The sequence below is a fragment of the Protopterus annectens genome, chromosome 10.part0, assembly GCF_019279795.1.
Source record: "Protopterus annectens isolate FY-2018-M chromosome 10.part0, PAN1.0, whole genome shotgun sequence".
Classification (NCBI taxonomy): domain Eukaryota; kingdom Metazoa; phylum Chordata; order Ceratodontiformes; family Protopteridae; genus Protopterus; species Protopterus annectens.
Genome location: NC_056744.1, coordinates 362,618,572 through 362,638,596, shown reverse-complemented (window position 1 = coordinate 362,638,596; position 20,025 = coordinate 362,618,572). Strand labels below are relative to the sequence as shown.

Below are 20,025 nucleotides of genomic sequence, written 5' to 3'. Positions count from 1 at the left end.
GTACCCTCTTTTAGGGTCACATGATACAAAAAACAGTACCCTCTTTTAGGGTCACATGATACAAAACAGTACCCTCTTTTAGGGTCACATGATACAAAAAAGACACATGATCATTCCAAGCTCAACCTTTAAACGTGGTTACAAAAAAACAACCCAAACATATTCTTTTTATATATATTATTGAATTCAGCAGCATAACCATGCAACATAAATATGCATATATGTGCATATACAGTGTATATAAAAAGTGTACACACCCCTGTTAAAATGCCACATTTTTGTGATATAAAAAGAAATGAGACCACAATAAATCATTTAAAAATTTTCCCACCTTTAATGTGACCAATAACCTGTAGAGTTCAATTGAAAAACAAATCTTTTGGGGAAAAAATAGAAAAAATAAAAGTACAATAAGCGGGTTGCATAAGTGTGCACACCCTTAAATTAATACTTTGTTGAAACACCTTTTGATTAAATTGCAGCACTCAGTCTTCTTGGGTAGGAGTCTATCAGCATGGCATATCTTGACTTGGCAATATTTCCCCACTCTTCTTGCAAAAGTGCTCCAAATCTGTCGGATTGCGAGGGCATCTCTTGTGCACAGCCCTCTTCAGGTCACCCCACAGATTTTCTATTGGATTTAGGTCTGGGCCATTCCAAAACTTTAATTTTCTTCTGGTGAAGCCATTCTTTTGTTGATTTGGATGTATGCTTGGGGTCATTGTGTTAGAAGGTGAAATTTGTCTTCATCTTCAGCTTTCTAGCAGTGCCTGAAGGTTTTGGGCCAAAAGTGACTGGTATTTGGAACTGTTCATAATTCCCTTCACCTGAAGAAAAGCAACCCCAAAGCATGATACTGCCACCACCACCATGCTTCACCGTGTGGGATGGTGTTCTTTTGGTAATGTGAAGTGTTTTTGCGCCAAACATACCTTTTGGAATTGAGGCCAAAAAGTTCAACCTTGGTATCATCAGACCATAACATATTTTCCACATGCTTTTGGGAAACTTGTTGTATTGTTTTGAAAATTTTAGCCAGGCCTGGATGCTTTTCTGTGTAAGAAAAGGCTTCCGTCTTGCAACCCTACCCCATAGTCCAGACATATGGAGAGTACAGGAGGTTGTTGTCACATGTAGTACACAACCAGCACTTGCCAGAAATTCCTACAGCTTCTTCAGTGTTGCTGTAGGTCTCTTGACAGCCGCCCTGATCAGTTTTCGTGTTGTCTTTTCATCAATTTTGGAAGGACGTCCAGTTCTTTGCAATGCCACTGTTGTCCTCTATTTTCTCCACTTTTTGATGACTGTCTCCACTGTGTTCCATGGTATATCTAATGCCGTAGAATTTTTTTTTTGTACCCTTCTCCTGAATGATTACTTTCAACAATGAGATCCCTTTGGTGCTTTGTAAGCTCTCTGCGAACCATGGCTTTTGCTGTAGCAGGCAACTGAGTAAATGTCAGGAAACACCTACTAGGACAACTGAACTTTATTTGGCATTAATCAGTCTCTTTAATTGATGGCAGGTGTGTACCCAAGAAGACTGAATGTTGTAATTAAATCAAAAGGTGCTTCAACAAAGCATTAGTTTAAGGGTGTGCACACGCAACAAAGTATTAGTTTGAGGGTGTGCACACTTATGCAATCAGCGTATTATACATTTTTTATTTTTTTATATTTTTCCCCTAACAGATTTGTTTGTTTTTCAATTGAATTGTAGAGGTTGTAGGTCACATTAAAGGTGGGAAAAGTTTTGAAATGATTTATTGTGGTCTCAATTTTTTTATATCACAAAAAAACTGGCATTTTAGCAAGGGTGTGTACACTTTTTATATCCACTGTGTATATATTTGTACTTGTAAACAAACATCAGACACCTAAAATGGAGGGCTTACTTAAAATTACATTACAGGTCCAATAATAAAAAAGTTGTTATTGGAAAGTAGACACCCCCAACTAAAATCATGTTAAAAATGCAACCCATACCCATAAAAATTAGCCATCCTATTTTATGGGCCGACTCTGATTTTATTAGGTACAAGTTCAAATTCACCATGATTTTCTGTAGCATTGAGAAATATGTGATAAAACTAAGGATGAATAAGGAGAAAAAGTTGGAACGTGATAAGAATGATTATGAAAAAGGTAAGGCCTATCCACAGCCTTCCCTTTCACAAATATGGGGACAAACTTTTTTTTGACTCCTACTCCCATCCCTCAAGTGTTCCCTCCAAAAATGTACAAAATAATAATATAAACATTGATCATTCTAGTATGAATACTAATTTAGATGCTGAAATCAGCGAGCAGTCATCAAATCCACCCTTGAGGAGGAGTGAACGACTACAAGAACAGGCCCACCAGTGAGGACATGCTGCCAATTATAACAACCGATCCATTGAGGGCTTTTCCTTAGGCAGGAGGAGGACTCCAACCAATTGGAAGGGCACACAACTGAACCAGACACGCTCCCGCAAGTCCAACAAAAGGAGGAATGTGTTTAGGTTGTTTTTTTTGTAACCACTTTTAAAGGTTGCGTTTGGGGTGGTCATGTGACCCTAATAGAGAGTATTTTTAACCATAAAATGTGATTAATACTATTGTCTGATGAAGTTCAAATATGTAACTTGGACGAAAGTGCTTACAATAAACTTTTTGGTGTGTGAACTCGGGTCTATGTTTCTCCCTTGTGTGTTTGGGTTCCAAGTTAATTGCAAAGTGGTCTGCCACTGTTTCATGGTCACTGTAATGTAGTCGATCATTGTAGGGTGTATCTCATACAGGTTTGATCACTCTTTTATCCGTGAATGTGGGAGACTATCAAATGCTTTTTTATAGTCAGTCCCTGCCATACTTCGATTCGTCTCCTTTTTACAGTTCTCCACTATGACTTTAACAACAAATGATCCTTTGTTCCATATGACTTTCTTTTATTGCCCTTTTGTTCTGTTGCCATAAATGTGTTTTTTTTTCCTGGGTCAATATAGATGACTCCATTTACAATGAGCTCTGCACACAATTGTGTATTGCCTTTCAGGTTGCGGACATAGCTAAAGAATGCTTTGTGGTTGTGCTTGGCCTTGGAGGCCAAACGTCCCTCAAATATGGCTTTGGTAGACTTTATTTGTCCTCTGAGTTGTTTGTTTAGTTTGAGAGTGCTGTTATCCTGCTGGGTGCTGCACCTCCTAATTTTTGTCATGATTTTCTTTCTCCTGTTTTACAGTTTATTGATTTTGTGATTCCACCAGGGTGACTTGTTTTTTGAGTTAGTTCTGTACTTCTTCCTGGTGGTTACAGCTGCCTCTATGCAGCTGTTAACATGCTTGTCCAGGGTTACTGTGAACAGTTCTGCATAGGCAGCAGTGTTCTCAGGGTTTCTCTGGGCTTGAAATTTTGCCAGATTCTCACTTAATAGCAGGAGGATAGCCATAGAATAGTTACTGAATATTCCAGGTTTAGCTGGGGGTCCAGATTTTATTTTTACTTCAAATGAGACCATTTTGTGGTCTGACCATACCAGGGAAGGCATTACAGTAGGGGATGTGCAGTATTTTCCCATATTAGTGAGGACCAGATCCAGCATAGTTGCACCCCTGGTTGGTGTATTGACTATCTGGGTTTCCTGGGTCATGGAGGGCGACCTCTAGCTTGCAAGGAAGTGGTATTGGACTTTGCCTATGATGATTTGAACATGGAGCAGCTCAAGTGCATTGCCTTGTTTGACTAGCCTTGAAGTATATTTATTTTTGATGTAAATGGAGACACCTACACCTTTAGTCCCTGCCTGTGAAGTAGCTGGCCTAAATGTGTGGACGGCATTATAACCTTGCACTGTTTCTTTGCTCTCTGCGGCTTTAAGTCATGCCTAAGTGACCGCACAGATGGCAGCATTCTCTAGGGTAAAGAGAGCTTCTAGAGTGTAGAGTTTTTTTGTTTAGACTCCTAGCACTGAGCAGTAATACCTTTAGATTTTCTTGGTTTTGATTTGCTGTGTATGAAGTACTTTCAGTTTGGCATTGCCTAAAAAAAACACTGTTGGGGAAGACCGTGTTTTAGCTAATATTCGAAAGCCTATATGGGAGAGGTGCAGACCACCCCTGGCAAAGCATCGTGATCTGTTGACCATATACTTCCATGCTGACAAATATTGCACCTCCTTAGAATGACACCAGAAACTAAGCCAACTATTAAAATCTATCATCTTTTGTTCGCATTTTGGCATCATCCTTGGAGAAGGTAAAATGCTGCTTAGTGCTAGGCTCATACCAGCCTGAGACACACATTCTGAGAGCTCCATGATGTCTCTCTTCATATAGTCTAGGGAGGGTATGTCTCAGGTAATTTTCTCCCACATGGACTATGACTGAGTCATATTGGTAATTGTGGTCCAATGACCTGAGTGTGTGCGTAATGTGGTGAATCCTAGACCCTGAAAAGCAACTGACTGTGATTTATTTCTCCTTACTCAGCCTAGTTAGAGGGACATCAGTGTGTCTCATGATGGAGTATCCAATGACTAGAATGTTGGATTGTGTGGTGGCTTGCCTTATGGGCTTAGAGGTAGAGGCTCCATGAGATGTAGCTCTATGTGTTGACATGGGTGTTGTTTTGAAAGCGCTCATTTGGGGCTGATGAGGATATTTGTTATGTGTACTTCGTCTAGGAGGTCTCTGTGGTTTAGGAAGGCTGCATTTAATTGCCTCAGCATATGTAGGTTGATATGTCCGCTTTGAATTGTGCAGCATGTGTACTACTGGCAACCTCATTGACATTAGGAGTACTTTTTATGTGAGAGCTTTGCCTCCAGTGACATTGTGTAAATACTTCTCTCACATACCATATCAGTTTGTTTGAGAATTAACTGGTTGTCAGTAAACATGAAGCAATTTCTACATTGAGTCAGGATGCCCATATCTACCAAGCCATTAACAGAGACCGTAGGAAAGTTCATATCCATGGCCACAGACCCTTTTTTTATTGATCAGATAGTTGGAGTGAGAATATCAATCACTGTCAGGAGTATCCAGTTTGCAACTATGGGGACAGTGCTTGTTACTGCAAACTAGTTGTCCTGTGTGCAACTAGGTAATGGAGAAATTTCTATTGTGCTTTTACAGGAAAAATGCCACTCACGTTGTCTGAGTCTGTACAGAGCACTGCCAAACACTTGAGGGAAAGCTAAAACATAGACTCTGAAAATTTAAGGATGAAGTATTTAGGCAGATATATTGAAGTTAGAAACAAATCAAGCAGTACTTACTGAAAACAAAGAATTAGCTTGTCAAGAATGACTAAAAGAGGGGAGTCACATGAATGGTTACTGCCTGGTTACTACTAATGCTGGTCTCACCACAGCTTCACTCTGTTGGGATACAATACTCCTTTGCTTCTTCTCTCACCAGAAGCGAAATGTAAACACCAATCCCAGGATGATAAGCAGGCCACAGCCTGTTTGGTAATCCACAGTCTTGTCCCAGATGATGCAAGGGTCTGTAGGCTTGCAGCCTTTTCCTGGTAGATGCCTTGGACAGCAACCAGACCAATCAGGAACATTAAACACAGACACTCGCTCTCCAGCCTGAAACAGTCAGGAATCAATGCAGTCTGCACCTTCTCTCACCAGAACCAGAATATAAGCACATATTCCAAGCTGTCACATATAAAGCGGTTATTAGGCTTTCTGATAATCAGCAGTCTCCAGGAAATAATGTCCCTGTACTCCTTCTCTCACAAGGAGAAAACAGAAGCACTAATCCCAAGATGTCTACTGAGAGGCAGACTGTGGGATCTCCAGTAATTGGTGGTCTTGCAATAGATGTTTAAAGGTAAGATGAAAAAAAATGTTTTATCCTAAACACTGCAGTGTGCACTAAGCAGTTAGGCATTAAAATGGGTAACTTAAGTTTTGGAAAGTCACTATTTTTAAAAGAGCAAGATAGATTGAAAAGGGGTGAGCATGTTTGCGGAATACGGTGGGATGGCCAGTAAATTTAAATAGTTGAAGGGGAGTGATTTCACAAAATGATAATTTTGTGCTTACTCACACCAGCCAGTGTAAGGAGAGAGGGAAGAAGATGTATGACTAGAAAGACAGTGGTGTTTAAGAACACCACAGTAACATGGTGGGAGGGTGGCAAAAAATTCTGTCTGACTCGCAAGAGACACAGCTGTGGTCTCTTTTCAAGGTTTAATATGCAATTAAAAGCCAAAAACAAGTAAAAAAAAAATAGTGTAAAGAAAACAAATCACAGTATACAAAACAGAAAAAGGAAGTAAAGTAATGGAAAGTACAAGAAATCAAACTAACCTTTCCCTCACAGCAAGCTGTGGCAGAGTCTGGGTGAGATTTTTCCAGTAAAGAAAGGAGAAAGGGCAGATAAAATTGGGTTCTTCATTTTTCGAAAAGCAAGGCACAAGTCACCTCAGAACAGTATGCAGGCTACTGGGTATAGTGAGAGTTGTGCTAATCTGTCAGGTTAGATGAAAGCTTTAAGGCCTTTTATCTTTTTAGTAAGATATTTATGGGATCTTTCTTACTGAGCGATATGCTTCAGTTTATACATACTAGAGAGGGACAATGACATGTCTGATAAAGGAAGAGTACAGTGTCATGGTAACTTCTTTTGATCTTGAAAACATTCCCTTGGAAATTAACTGGGGCCAGATGGAAGGGTTTCCTGACTATGCTGGAAACAATGGAGAGTGAATGAGAGAGAGAACTGTCTGGATATGTACCCAGGCCCCTTATGGCTGTGCTTGTCTGAAGGGGAGTATCATTATTTAAAAAAATATATAAGGTGGGAACAGCTTTTTCACGTTGTGCTATTATACTGCACGTTCTTCATTTAACGTGACTGCTTTCAGTGCAGCTGGTACGTGCCTGTTCCAGCCCTTGCTGGAGCACTTTAGTATCGGTGGATGAGTAGGCAACCATGCCCAACTTGTATTCATCAGCAAACTTGGCCAACCACTCTTCTGGGTTATTGGACTGAATGTCTGTAAAACAAATGCCAAACAGGAGTGATCCCACTTCTGATCTCTGTAGTTATAGTCCACATTTTAGAGAAGGTACCTGCAACTTTCACAACCAGGGATCTTTCAGATAGCCAACTTTAATCCAGTGGACAACACTGGAGTTTACATTAAGTTTTTCTAGTTTTTTAACAATACTAGTATGGGGATAGCATCAGGAGCCTTGACCAGATCAATGTAAGCAATGTGCACTGATAGACCACTGTCCATAACCTTTGTAACTTTTTAAAGAAGCTTTCCAGGTTCAAGAGAAAGGATCTGCCTTCACAAGACCAAATTGATGGGATCTAGATCTATTAAGTTGCCTGCTTCTGCATAAATGAGTTCTGCTGTGATACAGTCCATGGCTTTGCTTATAAAGGGTGATGAGGCCGATGCACCAACAATTGCCTGGATCTATAGAGTACACAGACACACACAGACACACACACACACACACACACACACACAGACACGCACACCTATGCAGGTACTTCACCAACAATTAAAATGCACAAGCATTGAATGTAATCCATTTGATGCTGGCATTTCAAATAAAAACAAAAAACAAAAAAAGACAAAGAAAATAACAGTGATTGAAAACCAAATTTGCCTGAATAGTGATAGTGTTGTGGAAAAGCTTTACCTATGGTAAGGTATGTGGTTGGGGCAGAGGCAGGGTTAGGTTTAGCAAGCATTAGTAACCATTTCTGGAACACATCTGAGAGACTATGGCCCCGTTTTATATACCACTGCAGAGAGTACACATTATTCAATCTCTGCTCTACATTTATAACCTTTGCTCACCTCAAACTCCATGCCTAACTTGTGGAAGACCGTTTTAGTTAAACCTCTGCCAAAGCAACCAAAACCATCTAAAGCCTCTCACCTCTGCCCCATCTCCACTTTGCCTACCCTAGGTAAGAGCTTTGAAAATTTTCATACAGACAGCAGTACCACCTCCTTTTCATAAAACAGCTTGGCCTCTGTTTAAGCAGAAACACCATGATGGCTCTTTGGACCCTTACTGACATTATTTTAAGTAACATGGACTAGGGTAATCTTACTGGAGCTATTTTAATTTATCTCACTTGTGCACTTGACTTTGACCATTCTATCCTTCTGAATCACATGATAGAACTTGGGATTAGTCCCAGGGCCTCAGAATGATTCACAGTTTACCGGACAATAAAATCTTCAGGGTTAAGTTAGGAACCTCATCATCTGCTGAGGCTGCCAGATTGACAGAAGTACCTTAAGGTCAGTTCTAGTACCTTAAGGGTCAGTTCTTGGTTCATTACTTTTCTCCATCTTCATCAGTAAGCTACCAGTTGATCTACTTCACCTCTCTATCATGATGTATGAAGATAATATGATAACGTATAGGTCTAGCCAATGCCACTTAAAAATGCAAAACCAACTCCAGGATTACCTAATCACTCTTTCTGCTCTCTAACTCTTCAAGAGCAGAACACCACTGTCTCTGAATTGGGGGAAAAGAGCCAACTAGGATCACTCCAAGTTTCTTCATCAAGACACCTTCATCCAGAAGTGCGATATTCATCACTACCACATATACCTTTAATTTCAGATCATGCTCAAAACTAGGACCTTTCTTACTAACCCCCAGAATTGTATTAATCACAGGTTCTCCCTCTTAGCACCCACACTCTGACAGTCTCTTCCTAGCTACATATAAGATCTAACTCCTCCACCTTTCAGTCCCCATTTAAATCAATCTACTTGTACTGAGCAGAGGTTTCACTACTGGATGCATCAGACAACTTAAATGCAAGAGCAGGTAAAATGTTAATATCTTCTATTCAGTCTTTTTTCTGTTAACAATTCTATTGCTGAAACATCTTTATTAAAATAAATACTTATGACATAGTCATACATTTATATAAATGAAAACAAACCATATTGACATAATTTTAGTTGCAAACATTATACATCACTTCTAATCAGTCCAGTCACTGTCAGTTAAACATTACATAGCTTATTTAAATTCTGCTTTCTTTTAAACCTCATTCTTTGCCTGCATGTATTGTTCCCACAATTTCCTTTTTTCTGTGTAGTTTGCTCCTGCTCTTCTCTAAAGATGCTATTTCCAGTTTTATCTCTGTTACTATATTCACTACTTCTGCTACAGTTGGTTTAGAGTTTGATTTCCATTTCCTAGTAATTGCATTTTTTGGCAGCCACCATAATTAGACTCGGCAAGGCCTTACTATGTCTAGACAATTCCAATTCTGTATCATAGCTCAAAAAATCATTTGCTTAGTCATACCAATTTGCTCACCAAGTGTTTCTGATAGAGCAGTCTGCAGGGAATTTTTTAAGTCTACCAACTCATTACACTCCCAGAAAATACGTTCAAAATTACCTCTTTCTTCCTCATCACACCTCCAACACTTGTTGTCTACCTGAGGAAAAATAATTTGGAGTCTACTTGGGGTATAAAATACCTATGTAAACACTTCTAAGCAAAGATCCTAAGCGTTCAAGACTTTGTTGCATATTTGGGAGACATGCATATCCCCCCATTGTTTATTGGTGAATTCTTTATCCAGTCTCTTTCCCATCCTTTCTGACCTCCTTGATTGATTCTTATAGTTATCATGCTATATTTTATATGCTCAACTAATTATTCCTTTTTTAACAGCAGCTTCTGTGCTAGATTCTGCTAAAACCCCTACCAATGCTGGTCTTTTGTTTAGGAACCCTGTATTTCTTCCTGTTTCCTATACTCTGATATCCATCCTTGATAGGGATGGCAGTCTCTAACCTGCAGTCCAAATAAATTCTTGACCTGTTCCCATTGTATTACCTTTCCTTCTCTAATTATTTGATTCCAATGCCTTGGTTATTTTGCCAGTTTTCTCCATTAAATTCCAGCCCCCTCTTGCCTATTGTCTGCGTCCCTAATTGCTGTCATCCCAATCAGCAGAATCTCCTATCTCCATTCCTGTGTTAGCTTAGATTTTAGAATACTTTATGCTACTTTTTGACTATAATATTCTGTATGGTTATTGTTATTTTCATTAAGGATCTGCATCCAAAATTCCAGTCTCTCCTTGTTTCTTGAGCTTCACCCCTGTTTCTTCTTCATCCCTTTCCATGTTGAATTTTAGGTTTCTGCTTGTGCTGTACATAGGAGCCTTAACTGTGTAGTTCTGAAATACCCCTTCAAATTATGTAATCCCAGACTGCTTTGTTTTGTTGGAAGAATCACCTTATCCCACTTGACTCCTGCAGTCTTCCCCTCCCAAATGAAATCCTTCAGCTGTTTATTAATTGCTATCCACAACTTCTCCTCTGGTTGATAAAAATACTCCTGACCTGTATATAAAACTAAGGGGACTAAAACATTTAAACTGCTTGTATCTTGCTATTCATATCCATAAAACAGAGCATCCAGTTTTTCAGTTTTTGTATTATCTTTATTAGTCTCTTCCCACACATCCTTAGCTGCCACACCAGCATCCTTTTTAATCCATACTCCTAAGCACTTCATTTTTTTCATGTCCCAATAAATATGGATGTTGCTAAAATAGTTCATGTGCGTGTACATAATTTACAGCTATTGCCTTTGTTTTAGCTTCTTTAATTTTGTATCTTGAAAAGATTTGAAACTGTATCAAAATGTTCCACAACAGTGTATTGTCCTTTCCTTTTATCAGGTATAAAATACCATCTGCATATGCAGCCAACTTTTCTTGACTACCATACTAATTATATCCTTGAATTTCTAAGTCCCTTATTTTCTTTGCCAATGGTTCTAAATATAATGCAAATAACAAAGGGGAAAGAAGGCACCCCTGCTGGTTCTGCTGCTCAAACAGAAATTTTCAGAGAGAACCCACTCACTTTACTTTTTGCCTCCAGTCCCTCATATATTGTCCTAATCAACTTTATAATTTTATCTGGGAATGCAAATGCTTCCATAGCTCCCAGCCTATCAACCACAGTGGTATTTTCTTACATTCTGCTTCCTTGTGGATCATTAGTGTTCTGTTAATGTTGTCAAATGTTTACCTCCCCACCACAAAACCACATTGATCCATATCTATCAATGTTGGCATCACCTTTGCCATTCTTTTAGCCATTATAGAAATAAACACTTTATAATTGTGGTTTAGGATTGAAAGTGGCCGGTATGAAGCTGGATATATAATGGGTGTTACAGCCATCACAGCTTTCATCCAGGATGTTGGTACTTCTCCTCCTCTTAAAATACAGTTAAACAAAACCTTCCAGATCTTTATCAGTTTTTTTTCCCTCCTAGCTTCTAAACTTCCACAGGAATACCATATATTCCTGGGGACTTTCCTGTGGATTGGTTATACATTACCATTTTTATCTCCTCTCCTCCTATCCTAACTGTTAGTAATTGAGCCTCACTACCTCTAACCCTGGTATATTTAATTCTTCCATAAACATTTCCATTTGTACCTTTTTTTTATTTCCATATATCCTGCTTTACAGATTCTCATAACATTTTTGAAATATTTCTAGTACCTTTACAGAATTTCTTATCTTCTTTGTTATAGACTCCCTAAGCTTGGTGACAACACTTTCTACTTTCTGTTGCCTGAATCGTCATGCTAAAGTTTTTGTGCTCTGGAGTTATCAAAAAACAGTTGCTTAACAGCACTCTTTCTAAATGCATGCATATTATTAAGGTAATCCTTTACTTTCTGTTTAGAATTCTGCAATTGATCCTCCTCTTCTGTGAGGTTCCCCCTTTTCTGCATTATTTTAACCTTTGTCAGTCTCTCTGAAACAGTTATTATTACTTCTTAACCATCTCTCTCTCCTTTATTTCCACCATATTTTTAAGTTTCACTTTAATTTTATCCTTCTTTGATATATTTTCAGAAGAAATTTCTATCTTCTCTAACTCCCAAATAATTTCCACAACCCATTCCTGGCTTTTCAGCAGATATGTCGGAAAGTGCCAGTGTCTCATTTTTGTTTAATTTACCCTGCATTTTAATTTTGGTTATTATTGGCACATGACCTGAAATAGTTATTGCATGTGTATCAAAACTTTCAATTAAAATTCACATGTTCCTGTGATATTCAAGTTCTGTCTAGTCTAGACCAGTGTTTGTATCTCTGGGAATATGTAAATTCACTCCGAATTCTAACTACTGAATTCACATCTTTCATGCCAGATACTTTCATAGATTTCTTCAAAAATGTACCCTTCTTTGTCTGTCTATATTTTCCCTTTTGGGCCCCCACCCGATACATCGTTATTGCTGCAAATCAAATTCTAGTCCCCAACTGTTAAGTAATATTCCCTGTTGATTGTCTCCCAGAATTTTCTTAGGTTCCATTGTAACAGTTTTAGGTGGAATATAAGTACATGCCAGTGCAAGCCTGCTAGTTGCCCCTTAGCACTTCAAATCTACCATTATTATCTTCTGCATCCTGTTGTGTCACTATTGGAGCTCCTCTTGCAATTAATATAAGTGCTCCTCTTTTCCTTTGTCCCAAGTATTTCACTGAATAACCATCCTGTAAACCTTTCTTTATCAAATTCACATGTTCAGCTCTTTTCAAGTGTGTCTTATGTAGCACAGCTATTTGCACTCTACATTTTTTAATATAGTTCATTACTCTTTCTTTTTTGTATATATCTGTGAGACCATTTACCTTTAAAGGTAATATAGAAAGTGCTATTATGTTAAAAAGTTATTCTCACCTTTTATGTGCAACAGTTTTTTCTTCAGTGTCTAGTTCCAGCTTTTATGTTACATGCATACACTGTTTGTTAGGTTTATCTTTTATACAGTTGTTTCTTGCTATATCTAGTTAAGCATATGTCACATCTTGCACAAAATGTTTTGTTTTATTGAAAGCCCTCGAACAAAAAACAAACACACCCCTAAAACTAATTAAGTTAATACTAACACACAGACCTGTGTACATTTACCCTCCTAATGGGAGCAATTGTCCCAAACTGATAGCCATACTCCCAAACTTGGGTTAACCTAAAAGGAAGGTTATCCATGCTAAGACACGTACAGCCTGTGCTTTTACTAAGTGCTCTTTGGTTTTGTCTTATCTTTATTACTGTCCTAGATTGGGAAGACACTTGAATGTTTTCAGAAATCATTATTTCCCAGCAATTGAAAGAAATAAGCATTGTGTTTTTCTTGTTCTTTATCAGATTGTCTCCATTGAGACATGAGAACCAGATACAGATTTGCTTCTACAATTTATTTGCTAGACAATGTTATTTTTATTTATTTGCTTTCTCTTAAAATTTGTTACTAGATCAAGCCAAGGGCCTTAATCCAGTCATTCCTCTATGCAAGAGTTTTTTCTTGTATCCTGCTCTTTTGACCAGACTTTTTTTTTTTTTTTTTTTTTTACATTGCAGTGCCTGCGTTTCATAAAACTGAGCAAGGAAAAAGAAGGAAAAAAGAACATGGGCACCTGTTTACTTTAGTATCCCCATTTCACTCAAAATATCCAAGGAAATGCAACTTTATAGCATGCAGATCATATCATGCCTTATAAAAACAAAATTTTGTTTTACTTAGTTAACTTTCCCTCCTCCTCTACCCTCTTAAATGCTGTTCCAAACATAATGGCATGAAGTAGGGCATATGCTTTAGATTCTCCTACAAGTTTAACAAAGTCAAAAAAGTCCAATATTTCCAGGTTTTCTTGTTCTGTCATGCTTCACAAATTAATGTTTTATAATCCCACATTTATTTATCAGTTTCCAAGTTGCTAGTTTTATTCCTGATAATCTCAGTCTCCCAGATCCATTCTCGGCTTCATTGCCAACATACTCCTGGTTCTAGTCAACTCTTGTGATATTTTTTGTCTCTCAAGCATTTTCCATTGAAACACTGGAAAAAAAGTTTCACTGGCACAGTCTGTTTGTGAGCTTTATTACCAGAAGAATAAGAAGCAGAATATCCTTCTGTTTCATAACTCACTTTTGTTGAACAAACTTTTGAATTTCTCCTTAGCATATTCTGCATCAGAAATTATTTTGTCCCACCAGGAAAGAATATTCTGAAAGTAGCTGGGTATAGCAGCTAAAATCTCATGCCTGCTTCTAGACATTCTCTGATTAGGAGAATAAATTTACTTCTCTTCTGCGTGGTGTACAGCGAGTAATCATTTTCCACAAATAATTTACTGTCTCCCACTTTTGGTACAGTTTTGTCAAAATCCACTCCTTCTGCTGGTACTATTGCATCTTTACAATTATTAAAGGTCTAGGTTGTTTTTTCATAGCCAGGTTTGGAGCATACACACAATGTGCCCTTTCAATTAACAATTCTTGTTGTGGAATATCAGTCCAGTTACTTATTTATGCTTTCATAAAAAATAGTATAGTCTGTTCCTTCCAGCTCCCCTGGTACAGTACACAATCTCAGAGATTTTCCCTGCTTACTCTGTCCAACAATTTTTTTGCAACATCTCTTCTTGAGCAGTCGCATATTCAGCCAGCCTTTTCTTCTTTTCGACCTCTGCTCTTTATAGCTTTATTACCCCTTCTGAATATCTTTTTAAAATGTCCTCCATTTTTTCCAGCCTTTTGCTATTTGAGTTGATGTACTCCTTCAGTGTTTCATTTATTTTAACCAGCTCTCTGAGTACATTTGACTTATTTTTTCCTTTAGGCTACTGGAAGTCATGTCTTGCACCAAAGCTGAAGCTTGCACTGCTTTTTGCTGAACAGCTGCAGAATTCTTCTCAATCAGTGTTTTTACCTCACCTTTTAAGATACATTTTCTTTCAGGTTCTCTAAATTTCTTTTTTGCTGCCATCTAGGCAGTGCATTTAATAGCCAGTTTCTGAAATTTACAGAAAATATGAGTTTATTGGCTCTCTCTTCTGAGTTTCTGTTTTCACACTGGAGGAGCTGATATCAAGCTGTTACTTAATGTGCTGCCAACTTGGGAGTCCTGTTCTATTGCTGATTGATCTAAAACTTTGTATACTCTAAATAGTCTGCACTCCACTATAGTTGCAACTGTTAAATAACTTAGTGCTAATGCTGTGAATGTTTTGCAGTGTTATCCTTGTATGGCAGTACTGCTGATTGTTTGCTATTATATCCTGTTATCTTCCCAGTCTGAACCTGAAATTGGTCAGTTGTGATCAATACCCTACCTTCTACACCTTGGGAACATAACGTGACTAATCTGAATCCCATCCCTATCATTTCTTTTCTCTCACACCTTCAGTACTGGTGACATTAGGAAAAGAAGGCAGAAGATATCATCTCTTTTTTTATGAAGTGAATTTGGATGGGTTGATGTATTGATTGATCACCCTGTTGAGCAAACATAAGTAAATAAATAAATCCTTGGATTTGAGATGTTTTTTAAGGGCATGCCCTCAGAAAGTACTGATTGTGCTGGGCATAGAGAGTTGCAGACTTTGTGACTGATTGTGAGATGGGATTGTATTATCATATTTCTTCATTTAATTGTTTAGCTGATTCAGTAATGTTTCTTTTCATTGTTTACTAAATTGTGCAGCTCTGTTGTAAGCATTTTCTAGAAGGCATATATGCAAAGTGGTAGTTTAATAAAGAGCTTCCATTATGGAGATGGAGTTTCAGTACAAGGATCTTTTAGCTAGTATTTTACCTGGTTTTATTATTAACACAGTAGCTGAGCTGTTGAAAGAATTGTCTTGTTGATTTATTTCTTTATTGAATTTGAGCTGCAAATCCCAGCAGTATGTCAAGAATGCTGTTCTACAGAATCAACCAAGGAACTTCATGAAAAGTGTGCACATGTGGCTGTTGACTGTGTAGATTATTTTCTTGGGGGGTGGGAGGGTGAACAGTTACTTTCTTATAGCAGTTTTTAGAATCACTATGGATTACATTTTGTGCTTTGGTGGGAGTGTTTCCAGCGCAGCTGAGTGTGGAATATCAACATAGTGAATTAATTTAGAATTAGCACAGTGTTCCTACCCATAACAGACAAAAATATGCAGAATAGTAGTGGCCCTGCCACTTACCCTTGCAGGCCTCCTGTTTGTTTTTGATAAGATAGTGTCATTTCGATGAAAAGCGCCTGTGCTGTTTATAAGATAACCAGGGCAGGCTTTTAAAAGAATGGAGGTGCAGACCTCATGTCAGTAGTTTTGCTCAGAAAACCCATCTACAAAACATCAAACCATTTCAGGTTTACAGCTGAGCTTAAGTAATGACCAAAATCAGGCCACGATGTTCCTTAGAATCTGACCATCTGTAAATGCTCATCAGATTAATTTCAAAACAAATAAGAATGGATTACATTTTCATGCAGGAGCAAATATAATATACATCAACATTGTAAATTATACTGGGTAGTTGCATCAGAACTGATAACATTGCTTATTTTTACCAAATGTCTGCACAAAAATATAAAGCTGGCTGATGGTGAACTGTCTCATAAATTAAAGAGGTGCCATTCCCTTCTGTAAATAGTTTGCATATGGTTGCCTATATATCTTCCCAGTACAAAGTAGCAGGCTAAATATGCCTTGTTGTTGTATCTTTCGTCTTTTCCCGGTTAGGGGTCGCCACAGTGGAACTCCGGTCCGCTAATGATTGGCAGTAGATTTTTACGTACTGAGTTGCCAGCCCTGACGCACAGCCTTCAACGAAGGTACGCCCATTCACGCATGTCTCCACACAGAAGACGCTTTAGCTGAGAATCGAACAGGACAACGTCTTATTGTGAGGTGACAATGCTACCGCAGCACCACCACCGCAATACAGCAGGCTAAATATGCCTAGTTATCAAAAAATACCTGACCTAATCCTTAGACTTTGACATCTTGCAGAACTGTTTGTCATTATATACAGTGGATATTAGAATCATAACTTTACTATAACATCAAAACTAAAACTATTTTTTATCCCAAAAGCGGTGTTATGCACAGTTTTAAGTGTTCAAACAGCAAAACTCTATTACAGAATTATAAATGTTTGCACAGATTTCAAGTTGCAGGTTTCTTCTTAGGTCAGTCTAAGTGACATTTTTTACTGAAAGGTGTCAAAGTGCTTCAGAAATTTGCAAGTATATAAGTAGTTACCAAAAACAGGTCAGAATGACCAATACTTTTAGGAGTTAGATTTATTTTTATTTGTATTTTTCTGCTATTAGGTCACCTCACAATAACTGATCTCATTTGGAAGACGTAATTTTACATAGTGGATTTGGAAATGCTGATGTGGCTGAATCTTCACTCCTGTAATTCGTTTTCACTTTATTCGTAGCTGATAGGGCCAATTTCTTGAGCAACATTGTTCCACATGACAGCATGTAAAGAGATCTCTGAAAGGAAAGCACCCCAGATGTACTGTTTAATGATAACCCCATTTTTACTTCTGATGGTGTTACTAGATACCGCACTCTTGGTATAGTATGCATGATGGTAAATTGCTACACAATAGAGATGTGTTTGTCTTCTAATTTTAGGGTCTTGAGTGATTTTTATCTTCAGTCCAAAAATGATAGATTTACCCTGTATTTGATTGCCAGCAGAGCTGCTTCCTTCTTGTTTCTATACCTGAGGATGTCGGTGGCATCCTGCAACCTTGGATTCACGCTTTTTGTTTGTAGATCAGGAGATGGCTCTGCTGGTACAGTGTTTGGTATCAGTCCCCTGTGCTCCCATGCTTTATCATTTGCAGCAGTGATGTATTTGTCAGTGAAACTGACCACCATTCTAGCTTGACAGTGTTAATTCAGAAGGGAACTGAGGGTGATACAAGCAAAGGTAAGTTGGGCAGTAAGACTGCACACAGTGATTAGATAGCTATTATGTAATCTAAGGGATTTAACTGCCTTCTATTCTGACTGAAGAACCAAGGCCATAGATTTGTCATTTTATCAAATGAAGGAAATTAGAAATATCAAGATTCAGAATACATCTTCCTGATTGCTCAGTTTTCCTTCACAGACCTTGTTTAATTGTACTTTGCCATTATCTTCTTAGGATGTTTATTAATGCAGTACTTGGCTTTTATTTCAGAATACCTATTTTTTACTGTTTTTGTACAAACAGTGTATGCCCCTGAGTGCAATCAGTTGTTTCTTGTGGTTCTTAATAAAAAAAGTTTGTAACAAGTGAGACTAGTTTAACAAAATTAAAAATTTTGCTGACACACTGTTTTTATTTCAGGAAGGTGAAAGGAGGGAACATTGATGTTCATCCAACAGAGAAAGCCCTTGTGGTTCATTATGAAGTAGAAGCTACCATTCTGGGTGAAAGGGGGGATCCTATGCTCGGAGACCGCAAGGAATGTCAGAAAATGTAAGTAGACTGGCTGTCAACAGATTTCAAGCTTTGTTATTAATTTAACATAGTTATAATATACACATAGGAAGAAATTCAACATCACATATTGTTATACAGTGAGTGGAATACATTGAATCATCAAGATAATCTTATACAATTAACAAATTGACTTGGTATTTCAATAGCAAAACGTCAAGGTTATCCCAACTAGTAAAAGTCTTAGTATGATTTTTGGATCTTATTCTGATCACTTCTTTTTCAGTTTTGCATATGATTACTGTTAACATTTAAAAAAAATATTTGAATGTAGGAACTTAGTTCAATTTCTAATGTTTTATAATAACTTGTATAGCAACTACCAAGAGAGCCGAAACATTTTTTGTGCTCTTTGCTATTTACTGATACAGGAAGTGGAATACTCATTAGTATTTCTGACCTAATTAAAGAGCAAGTATCGGACCATAACCCCTTAAAAACGTACTTGTATCTTCTCAATACACATTTTTCACAGCCCTTATACATGTGTCCAATCAGCTTTTCTATCCTTACTACATCTCCGGTAAACTGAAGAAGTCATTTTTTTACTAAACATAGAGATTTTGTAGGGAGTAACAAACAATTCTATGTATAGATTTCCACATAAAACTTTTCAGTATAAATTTGAAGTTTGACTAAATGATTTAAGTAACAAAGTTTTATTCTTACCATCTATTGAGTCACTCAATCCACTACAGTCTAAAACATTATGGAATTATGCATCAAAATTATTGTTTGTAGTTAATTTATATAACTTGGACAAGTTTCCTTTGTAGGTCAATCTACCTTCAATGGTAGCATTCATATATTCATATAATGAGGGAATAGTGTTCTGTTCCTTTTCACTTATATTGCCTATAGATTCATTCATCCAGCTCCTATTCTTTCATTAAATATTCTGGAGACTTGGCTTTTCATTTTTTTAAACAATCCGACCATAGTACTAATCCATTCCTTTTTAGTAAATTCATTTTAACATTATTCTGAGTTTCATTAAATCTAGAGCTGTGTGGAATGGGAAAGCACCAACTTTTCCATTTTGATATTAATGGAGTTTTAAAAACACATTTCTTAACTGATTTAAGAATTGATTTAATATATGCAGAGTCTAAAGATTGAAATGAAATATGTAAGGATTGTTACATATTTCTAATTTATCATATTTAATAAACATAAGCATTTAATATAATCTGCATCTGGATAGTTTTCCACTGACTTGTATTATTTGAGTCAATCCAGAGTATGTTGTTGTGTCTTTTGGCTTTTCCCGGTTAGGGGTTGTCACAGCGGAACTCCGGTCCGCTAATGATTGGCAGTAGATTTTTACGTGCCGAGTTGCCAGCCCTGATGCACAACCTCCAACGAAGGTACGCCCATTCACGCATGTCTCCACACAGAAGACGCTCTAGCTGAGACTCGAACAGGACAACATCTTACTGTGAGGCAACAACGCTACCGCAGCACCACCACCGCAGTTAGTTACATTTTTTTGCAAAAAGAGTATGATTCTATATCTGGGAAGCTAACACTGCCAGACTGCCATAATCTTAATATGATTTCCATAAGCAATTTTCGGCTTTTTAGATTTCATAAGAATGAAGTTAACATTTTTTCCCAGTTTCTTTAAAAGGCTTTTGTCACATATTAAAGCTGTTGAACACTATATATTTAATTTTTAGCAATATAATAATTTTAATA

At 37.6% G+C, this 20,025-nt stretch overlaps 1 protein-coding gene across 1 annotated transcript in view; it reads left to right on the top strand.

The window, feature by feature from the left end:
* Nucleotides 1-20,025, top strand: part of KIFAP3 (kinesin associated protein 3) — a gene marked incomplete in the record, with an annotated part of 1,467,647 nt that overhangs the window by 26,303 nt on the left and 1,421,319 nt on the right. Inside the window, 1 exon segment of the mRNA XM_044085270.1 lies at nucleotides 18,175-18,306. Coding sequence (XP_043941205.1) covers nucleotides 18,175-18,306 — 132 coding nt within the window.